At 48.0% G+C, this 10,871-nt stretch overlaps 1 protein-coding gene across 3 annotated transcripts in view; it reads right to left on the reverse strand.

Moving 5' to 3' along the window:
* The window catches only part of pik3c2b (phosphatidylinositol-4-phosphate 3-kinase, catalytic subunit type 2 beta), a 37,548-nt gene extending 27,876 nt beyond the window's left edge, over positions 1-9,672 (reverse strand). For 2 of the 3 annotated variants that reach the window (XR_013077949.1, XM_076746650.1), the window contains exons 1-5: positions 9,351-9,666; positions 3,989-4,928; positions 2,645-2,745; positions 2,149-2,309; positions 1,499-1,619 (exon numbers count right to left, since the gene is read on the reverse strand). Coding sequence is in view for 2 of the 3 variants with exons in the window: in XM_076746650.1 (XP_076602765.1) it covers positions 1,499-1,619; positions 2,149-2,309; positions 2,645-2,745; positions 3,989-4,849 (1,244 nt within the window). In the remaining variant the exon portion in view is untranslated. Of the gene's footprint in view, positions 1-1,498; positions 1,620-2,148; positions 2,310-2,644; positions 2,746-3,988; positions 4,932-9,350 lie in introns of all 3 variants that reach the window. The other variant, XM_076746659.1, reaches the window with a different exon arrangement.
* Between the last annotated feature and the right edge of the window lie 1,199 nt (positions 9,673-10,871).

The following is a 10,871-nucleotide window of genomic DNA, read 5'->3' on the forward strand; positions in this document are numbered from 1 at the left end:
ACCAGCTTCAGATCAATGATCAACTTCGATCAGCTTCAGATCATCAATCAGCTTCAGATCAACGATCAGCTTCAGATCAATGACCAGCTTCAGATCATCAATCAGCTTCAGATCAATGATCAGCTTCAGATCAATGACCAGCTTCAGATCATTGATCAGCTTCAGATCAATGATCAGCTTCAGATCAATGACCAGCTTCAGATCATTGATCAGCTTCAGATCAACGATCAGCTTCAGATCAACGATCAGCTTCAGATCAACGACCAGCTTCAGATCAGCTTCAGATCAACGATCAGCTTCAGATCAATGACCAGCTTCAGATCAATGATCAACTTCGATCAGCTTCAGATCATCAATCAGCTTCAGATCAATGACCAGCTTCAGATCAACGACCAGCTTCAGATCAGCTTCAGATCAATGACCAGCTTCAGATCAATGATCAACTTCGATCAGCTTCAGATCATCAATCAGCTTCAGATCAACGATCAGCTTCAGATCAATGATCAGCTTCAGATCTATGATCAACTTCGATCAGCTTCAGATCATCAATCAGCTTCAGATCAATGATCAGCTTCAGATCAACGATCAGCTTCAGATCAATGATCAGCTTCAGATCAATGATCAACTTCGATCAGCTTCAGATCATCAATCAGCTTCAGATCAATGATCAGCTTCAGATCATAAATCAGCTTCAGATCATTGATCAGCTTCAGATCAATGACCAGCTTCAGATCAATGACAAACTTCAGATCATTGACCAGCTTCAGATCAACGATCAGCTTCAGATCAATGACCAGCTTCAGATCATCAATCAGCTTCAGATCAATGACCAGCTTCAGATCAGCTTCAGATCAATGACCAGCTTCAGATCAATGATCAACTTCGATCAGCTTCAGATCATCAATCAGCTTTAGATCAACGATCAGCTTCAGATCAATGATCAGCTTCAGATCAATGATCAACTTCGATCAGCTTCAGATCATCAATCAGCTTCAGATCAATGATCAGCTTCAGATCAACGATCAGCTTCAGAGCAATGATCAGCTTCAGATCAATGATCAACTTCGATCAGCTTCAGATCATCAATCAGCTTCAGATCAATGATCAGCTTCAGATCATCAATCAGCTTCAGATCAATGATCAACTTCGATCAGCTTCAGATCATCAATCAGCTTCAGATCATTGATCAGCTTCAGATCAATGACCAGCTTCAGATCAACGATCAGCTTCAGATCAATGACAAACTTCAGATCATTGATCAGCTTCAGATCAACGATCAGCTGAGTTAGCTGCTAGGTTGTTTGTTAGCATTAGCTCCCAGCAGGCAGAGACAGACTGAGCACAGCAGAATCTGTTCAGAGATCAGTTCAGAAAGCCCTCGTTCACCAGCAGCAGATCTCAGGTCAGTGTGTGGAGTCTCTGAGACCAGCTGACAGGATGTCCTTCACCTCTGGGCTCCGTGCCTGTTCAGGGACCGTGGGACTTCAGGGGCTCTTACTTGTGGAGGAACTCGTCTTGTCCGCACACCTTCAGCAGGTAGTGGTCCACGTCCATGTGGTCCAGATCATCCTGAGCGTAACACAGGGTCTGATAGATGAGCAGGTCCACCGTGGACGAACCTCAAACACAGAGACAGACACAGGTCTTCACTGTCACAGGTCAAATGTCCTTCAGCTTCGACCAATGAGCTCGGACTTCTTTTACTGACACTGTTAAATACTCTGCATACTCTGCATACCAGTAATCTGTATACATACACATATAAATACACATACACACGACTGTACTCACTTCACGTATTTGAAAACTTATGAACTTTATGTAGATTTGTGACTCTGTGTCACAACATCATGTATTTTCATTTGAAATGAGTTTTTTCTTGTAATAACGTTGATTAAATGAGCTTTTTTTGTAAAATTACAACTTATTTCTCATTACAGCATTTTTCTAAACTCATGACTTTATTGTCACCACAGTATTTTTTCTGACATGTTGTTAACTCTAATTTTCGCCCTCAGATTGGTCACAGAGCCGCGGTCATCACTCAAAGAACAAAGTGTCGGCCTGTCCAGGCTTTTATTTTGAAGGAGCAGCCACCACCGCTGTTATCGTTATCGTGGCTCCAGTCACGTGTGGGCGGCATCTCACCATCGCAGGTAAAGGTGAGAGGCTCTCTGAAGTGCTCGCTGATGACCGTGACCTTCACGCTGACCCCCAGACCCTGATGCAGCTCCTCCTGACCGACCGCCGGCGACCAAACGAAGCCGGCGTTCTTCGAGTGGTCGCTGTGCGGGTACGCCGAACGCAACCTGCAGAAAGACAGAGAGAGAGAGAGACTTACACAGAGTACTGACAGAAAAACTGCAGTTTCAGTCAGTACTCGACAACAGGTGTACTGTGGACATCAGCGGAGAGGTCAAAGGTCACGATGGCCTTTTTTAAATGTATTATTTACACGTTTACAAAAATGAACCACACAAACAGCAAAGAGGAAAATAACAATAAAATGACTTTTCATCAGCTGAGCGTCACATTAACACTGCGTGTGTGCATGTGTGTGCGTGTGTGTGTGTGTTTGTACTGTTTGTACTCTGTGTGTGTGTGTGTGTGTGTGTGTGTGTGTGTGTGTGTGTGTGTTACTCACACATCCAGCATGTGACAGAAGGCTGCCACCTCCTCGTCTCTCTCCTCAGACACCTGGAAGAGTTCATATCCAAATCCATTGACCCTGGAGGCCAGGGACACCTGTCAACCACAGACAGAGCCAGCCAATCAGAGCAGAGCTCCACATGATGATGTGGCGTCTTTGTAATTGATAACTTTTCATCGACACACACAGCTCGGTGTGTCGGCTCTCCACAGCAGCCTTCAGGTTTCTGTCTGTGTCACAAATACACCTGAAGTATGACGACATACAGCTGAGTATCAGTACTCAGAGTACACGTTAAACTGCGGTACTGAAGGCTGTGATTGAAGTGTGGTCCTGTTTGTCTCTTGGTGTCTCGGATCAGGAGAGAATCAAGTTCAGTCTGTCTTATTGTTGCTCGTCTGCTTGACTTCAGACGACGTCAAACACTCATCGATTCATCTCTGTTGATCCTTTAAAAAACAAATGATTTTTACATCGTAGTGAATTAAATATTTGGGTTTTGGACAGTTGGTCAAACCAAAGACATCTGAAATGTCTCCTTGGACTCGTTGCTCACCCTGGATGGACCTTTGTCCTGTCTGTGTTTGGCGTACAGTGCAGTTCAGGCACAGATCAGTTACTCCACCTGGACTCATCGCAGCCAGGTTTACAGGCCGCATTCCATTCAGCTGAGCCGCTCTGTGACGCTTGGGTCACGCATTAAGCAGTAGGAACACTGCAGGAGTCACTTCACCTCATTAGTCGTCATGGTGACCAGCAGTTAACCGTCAGCTGATTTCCCTCAGCAGGTAACAGAGGCCGGTTTCCAGAGCGACCAGCATGCCTGCGTGTGATTGGTCAACCCCCCCCATTGGTCGTATTGATTGGCCGCTCTTCTGATGGGTTTACATAAAGTTTTTTGAAGCTGTGACGGCAGCGTTTGATTGGTCAGTCGGTTTCTTGTTAACTATTACAATCATGAAAAAAAAAAACCTCCATAAAAACTGATGTGAAGTCTCAAACAGAGCAGCGATCAATAATCTATTGATTGAATTCATTTACAAACACTAAAACTGTGGACACACAGCACAGAATACACGAATACCTTGCAAATACTGCAGGTACTATGAGTACCTTGACTGTGTACTGTCCTGTCATGATGTTTGTTATGAGTTTAACTGAAGACCATCAGAGGCGGCGAGTTCGGACAGAATCAGACGCGTTTCAGAAGAGATGGAAGTTAACACGACGTTTAAAAGAAAAGCACCTTTTTACAACCTTCAGGTGACATCATAATGACATCACACAGGTAACAGGAAGTTGGATGTCAAGGTGACCAGATAAATCCACAGTTCTTACCGGGTCTGCAGAAACCCGCCGCTGGTTCTTGTTGCTCTTGGGAACAGGGACATACGTCCTGGGCGGAACCTGAGGCGGGAGGGTCTTACTCCGAGCCACGGGCTTCCCTGATTGGTCCCCGTTAGCCCTTCGACCTCGAGGAGCTTGTTGGCTCCCGTTGAGCCGGGACAGTGAGTCGTTGATGTTGTCGTAGTTCAGCTCCCCTGAGGTGACTTTGGGCTGATCCACGTCTGGCGTGAACAGGTTCACGTTGCGGGGGACGGTGGACCCTCGAGAGGGCAGGAAGGGGTTCTCTGGCCCTGACGACGGGGGGATGGGGTTTCTTGGGGGGATGGCGGGGGGAATATCATCTGGAAGAGAGGGGAAGCCTTTGGGGAGAAACCCTGACCCAGACTCAATTGAGTCGCCGAAACTGGAACCTGAGCAGTTCCTGAACTTGCTGGCCTCTGGACTGTCCAGGATGTACAGGGACTCCTTGATGTAGCCTCCCTGAGGGGGGGGCACCCTGGCTGGGATGGAGTGTGAAGACTGTGACCCTCCAGGCTGGTTCAAGGAGGGGTCAGACCCAGAGAGGCCCCGCAGCAGACTTCCTCCTGTAGGGTCTGGACTGGGCTGGCCAGGGGTGGGTCGGGGGCGATGGATGGTGGGATTCGGGGTCTTGGAGCGGGTTTGACTGGGAGCTCTAGAGCCTGGGGTCTGGCTGGTCCCCGTACCACTCTTGTCCTGTTTGAGTCTGGACAGGGCGTCGTACTCCATCTGCAGGGCCTCGGCCAGAACCAGCTCCTTCTGACTGAGACCCAGAGCCTCCAGACAACTCCAGCCCGCCTCGCCGCTCTCCTTCTGGGTCTGAGCCGCCGACATGACGCCTCCACAGCAGAGAGCGAGCAGGACGCAGGGAAGAGCTCAGCTGAACTACCAGAGCCAGCGAGGGCACATGGAGCTGCTGGGGACAGAGGACAGACAGTGAGACATCCAAACGTCACCATTTCATGTTTCGGGTTGTAATTTTGAACTCTGAGGTTCACAGAATATCGAAGCAAACACACAGTTTATCAACAAAATGAATGAAGGTCAATAAAATCTCAATGTTCGGATTAACGTCACGTACGTGTGTCTGTCCTCGTGTCTGTTAGCATCTGTCCCCATGTCTGTCAGCATGTCTGTCCCCATGTCTGTCAGCATGTCTGTCACCACGTCTGTCAGCATGTCTGTTAGCATGTTATAATTGATCGTATTGGATGAACTTTATTAAAACCTGAGACAACTTCAAGTCAAAATAAAGTCAAAACAAGAAGAGCTTCAGATTATTCTGGTGGTCACATGATTATGATGATGAAGTCATGTAGTGTTCAGAGTGTCGATGAAGAGCTGCTGATGGAAACCTCACAGGAAGTTTTTGGGGACAGAAACTGTTCAGAGGCAAGCTGACAAATATGTCTTTAGTTCTGGACAAGTCTTCAAGACATAAACTTTAAATCTCAAGTCTTACTTCAGGATACACAAATACACACAAAGTATTTGTACTTGTGAAACACTGACAGAGGCAGTAGAAAACTAAATGTTAAATGTGTAAAGACGCCTTCAGTCTCATTGTCCTCTGTCCTCTGGTAAACTGAGACGTCTTTGTTCGTCCCCGTTCACAGAGACACAGCAGAGACTCGTTCAGGATCTGACCAACAAACCTGCAGCTGAGCGAGGCAGGAGGAAGGAAACGCAAACACAATGAGGAGGAAAGAATGAAACGAAGAGGAAGTGAAACCATGAAGACCAGCTGAGACCTGATGAGGTCCAAGTCCACACATATCTGTACATGCCTACAGTGCATACATGTGTACATAAGCAGACAAACTTTGACCAATCACAGCTGTTGTTGTGTCCATGTGTGTCTCTGTGGTGTACCTGCTGCTCATTCATCTCCGTCTTCGTATTAAAACCACAATAAAACACCTGAAACATCCTTCATGGGGTAAACTGACGTGTCACTTGACGGCAGACTGCGGTCTGATTGGTCCGTCTCCATTTCAAAGCCCGGGGGGTCATTGTCACCATGCAGAGGGGGAGGGGAAGACATGGACAATGGGGGTGGGGCAGAGACGGAGCCGCTGTCATCATGTGTCCCCCCACAGAGAGGAATAAACCACAAAGCAGCTGCGTCCCACTTTCCACGCAGCAGAGCACTGGTGTGACTGGTCCTACTGTGCTGGACCAGTTAGACCAGCAGTGAACGATGGCAGGCACAGACTGAGCAGCGAGGATCCTTTAAGAAACGCTTTCAATGACCCTGCTGCTGCTGAAGGTCTCAAGGAGCCGGACAGTCAGAGGTCGGAGGTCACACAGTCCTGCTTTGACTCGGACATCGTCTTTTTGATCCCACACATCTTTCTGGTCAAAACCTGCCGCCTACATTACCCACAATGCAGCTCTCACTCTGCCAGCTGTGTGCGTTATGTTAGCAGCAGCTAATGTAGCCTGAGCAGCAGCAGCAGCAGCAGCTGATCTCAGGTCAGCTTGCTTCACTCTGACTCCACACCGACCAACGCTGACTCGAGTGACATCACTTGAGGAGATCTATTCACTTTAATGCAAACTCAGGTCTCAGACTGATCTCAGACCAGAGCAGACAGAAAACACCTTTACCTGCTGAAACATCAAGGTGCAGGCGCAGCTTCCAGGTCTGCCACAGAATCCCTCTGAAAACAGACAACCTGAGTCCCGCAGCTGAGGAGCTTCCATTAGAGCCGCTCACACAGGTGAGCACAGCACCGACCAGCAAGGAACTCACCAGGTGAGCTGTTTACACCTGGAAACGCTCTCACCTGAAACTGAAGCTCCAAAACGTCTGCAGAGAAGACCAGTGTGAAAACTGCATGATGCAGCTGCCCACACACCATTCACCTGTCTGTGTCTTTTTATTTTTCACTTCAGGTAATATCAAACAGGTGTTTGTCAGGACATCTTCATCAGTCCTCAGGTTCATCCTTGTGCCCTTGCAGTCTCCGTTTCTCGTGTGCAGACAGACGACATGTTTGCTAACACGTGTGACAGTTTGAGCACCCCTCAACCATGCGTGAGGGGGGCGTCTCTGCTCCGTCCACGTGCAGTCCAAGAGAGGACAGACAGACACTGAGGATGTCCTGTTGAGAGTCCTCTGTCCACCATCACCTCAGACTCCTATCTCTCATCATCAGTGAAGAACACCCCCGACCGTCTCTTAGCTTCCTCACGCGTGACAGCGGGCCGTTCGCTCGGCTGTCCGTCAAAGAGCAAACTTCCTGTGCACACCAATCGGCAGCACGCCGCTCTGACGCTCACACTCAGGGTATATTAGAGTCCACAGAAGCAAGTCCACACCTGGTCCAGGGTCGTCCCACCACACATGTAGCACATTAGTCCCACGTGTTCTCACTTGCTGGAAATACTCAGTTTGGTTTAGGCGAGGGGTGGAGCCTGAGCAGAGGAGGAGGAGGAGGAGGAGGAGGAGGAGGAGGAGGAGGAGGAGGAGGAGGACTCATCCATAATGATGACTGTTGATATTGATTCTACATGAATGTGGACATTCATTCATCAGCAACATTAACAGAAAAGTGGAAGCAAGACAGAGACACGCAGAAGAGTACGAAGCATCATCATCATCACCATCATCACCATCATCATCATCATCAACACAGCACAGAGCTGCTAGCAGGAGCTGCTCACCGAGCAGCCTGCTGATGGAGACAGTGTGGCGGGCGTGAACAGTGTCACCCTCTCCTTCATGTTTGTCCTGTACTGTCTCACAGGGACGGTCTTCAAAACTGACCACTTCTCAGAAACTTCCAGCTTCTTTCCACTCATCAAAATGCAGGTACGTCCTCTATCAAGGACACTTCTGCTCCGCCCATGAGCAAGGCACTGGCTTCGGCTGGTTTGCGGTCAGTCTGTCTCACAGCTTCAGACAAATATTTCAGACAGATCAGTCGCAGAGGACAGACTTCACCAGAGAGACACTTCAGTGACGTTTCTGCAGTTTATGTAAATGAACATTTACCTTTGGATCAGCTTGATCTTAAAACACCTGTCAGTGATGTCACCACGCTGCAGGAGGGACATCAGCACCTGCTACCTGCCAAATGCTGCTCCGATACATGAAACACATCAAACTCAGAAAAGGGTCTTTCTGCTGAGAGACTGACTGAATTCGACCTTTTATCCGCCATTGGCTGGTCGATGTTCACATTTCGAATAGTCAATTTCCCACCTGTCCCGATGACCTCATCTATTTATTACCACGCCCCCTGCAATAACGTCATCAATAACTGCCTCCATGCTTTTAGCTTTGGGACAAAGAAAGTTAAACTCGTCTCAAAGTGTCCTTTAAAACCTGATGTCAACCCAGGAAGTCCACCTGTTTCCAGCGCTTGTGGTGAGACAGGTGTATATGACGTCATAGACGCATCGGGTGAAAGGTCACTGCGCCGTTTCAGCTGATTGTTAGCTTGTTTGCTATTTTGTCTGTGTTGTTATGATTTCAGTCATTTCACTTTTTCTCCGAAAACAAGTTCAAGAGTGAAGCTGGAGGAGCGGGGCCAGCGCGCGCAGACTGAGACAAACAGGTGAGAGACGCCTTTAACTACTGAAGCAAATGGGACAATTATTTGAGAGGAAATGTGTCCAACATCTCTGTGACAGCTGCTGCAGCTGCAGCTGCAGCTGCCAGCAGCCTCCAGACTGTCTGCTGCAACGTTTAAACCAACACAGCTCAGTCCCATGGAGAGAGCGTCAGACCAAAATCCATTCACATATCCGGCATTTTAACGTGGCCTCAGGCACCGGCCAACATCCACACCGGCCACAGGCAAAATTCAAGCGACATTGCTGTCTTTTCCATGCGGACACATCCATTGCAGTTACTCATGGTAAGTTTTTAAATGCTTTAAACTTTAACTCTCGGTTCGACTTCAGTTCCTACCGGGGTTTTTCCCACCCTCAGCCTGCCGTGGAGGGCGGTGGCGAGCAGCCCGAACCACTTCTGAAAGGTTAACTCACATCTATTGCAGTAACCAGCATTTAGATGGGTTGTATATGCGCCGAATTTAACTGCAGATCAAAATGATTTGCAAAAAGTAATCAGATATCTTCGAACAAGAGTCCAAATTTAACAAAGGGCGGGAATGCTTTGATTGCCACATTTTTGAATGGAATTTGGTCTGACCTTCTCTTCAAAGAATGGCACGTCTCATGTAGCAGCGCAGTCCTCGAGAAGGTGAGCAGACTGCAACTTCACCCGCCGCTCAGAGAAATGCGTCAGAACACTTTCATGACCAGAGCAGTGCTAGCTAACGTTAGCTAGCAGCTGCTGAGTCTCCAGGTGGTAAAACCTTACCTGACTCTCGGTTTATGATGGCCGGGAGCGGGCGGCGGTTGCCATTTTAAAGCGGTTTACTTTTCTGCCAAAAATTACATCGGTCCTCCTCTGCTGCCGTTTGTTGTTCTATATGTCCGAGCACATTAGCAGTCTCCAGTCGTACGGTATTCCACACATCGAGACGGTGGAAACGGATCACCAGCTCCGCTCTGTCAGCCTCTGTTAACGGTTAAACAATGCAGCCGCTGTGCGAGGCTCCGGCGGCTCTGGAGCCGAGTATCTGCTGAGCTCGTCGGCTTCGCGTCGGTCCCTCCTCGGCAGCTGCCGGACCAGCGGCGTCAAGTCAGACGTCACACACGACGAACTAAGGCAGCTTCCGGTAAAATTTTCAAAACAACCCAAAACTGAAATAAAGTAGGTCTTAAAAATACTTTACCCCCTTACTTTAATTTTCCAGATCAGGAATTTAAAAAAGAACAGAGTAATTACTGAAGCAATAGTTTGGTTTCTAACAAATATTTACGACGTGAAGACAAAGGAAAGGTCGTCTACTTCCTTTGAGACGCTGGCTAATGCTGTTTGACTTGATTGAGGCCAAAGGAGAAACAGCGACATCCGGTGGACAAAATCTTCATCACACACAAGCTCTGAGCTCAGTGAGCACGAAACTACCGTAGAAGAAGAGTGGTCATTTAACAGCAAACAGGTAAAACAAACGAAGGTATAATATATAATAATAAAATAATATATAAAGTTTTCATCGGCCCTCCTGGACAAAGTGTTTCATGGTCCCCTGAGACGCCGTCCACTTCATTGTGACATCTAAGCTTCACTGAATGATGTATGTCCACGTTTTCACATTCACATTCTGCTGGCAGGAAGCACCTGGACGTACCTGCACTTATGACATCACAGCTGGGAGCCAATGGTGGTCCAGTGGGTCATTTAGAGAAGTGTGATGTGGAAACCTGAAGCCTCCAGGTGACAGATGGGATGACATGCGGCTGCAGGATGCTGTGGTAGCCATGCTGGTCCAGTCTGTTGTCCACTGTCGACACTGTCGCACCTCCTCCTGCCACTGCTTCACGGTGTAACCACACCTGCAGATACCACCTGTTCGCCTTCTCTGCGTCCCACAAAGACACGACGAGTGGAACCACACCAGATCCGGACTCATTAGACCAGAGTCCAGGTTTTCAGTCCTTGTGTTTCCGCAGTTCAAGACCTTTTGAGAAGCGACACTCCTTCATTGAAAATCATTTGAGGTGACGACTTGAAGAAGCTGCTGATAGAATGTCAACGGAGTGAAAGCTGCCACGAAGCAAAGGGACACAGTGACCGATGTGACGTAGAAAACATGTAGAAATGTGTGTTATGAAGAGAATTCCATAGATTTGACGTCTACAAGATTAATCTACCATGTAGAAAAAAACACCAGTGAAGAAACACCACTGGACGAGAAGGTGTGTCCTAACTGTTGACAGAACCGTGTCTCTGAATGTTGCTCATATGAAGACGTTTCATGTCACGTTGTCTCAT

Source organism: Chaetodon auriga, chromosome 2 (genome assembly GCF_051107435.1).
Source record: "Chaetodon auriga isolate fChaAug3 chromosome 2, fChaAug3.hap1, whole genome shotgun sequence".
In the NCBI taxonomy this organism is placed as follows: Eukaryota; Metazoa; Chordata; class Actinopteri; order Chaetodontiformes; family Chaetodontidae; genus Chaetodon; species Chaetodon auriga.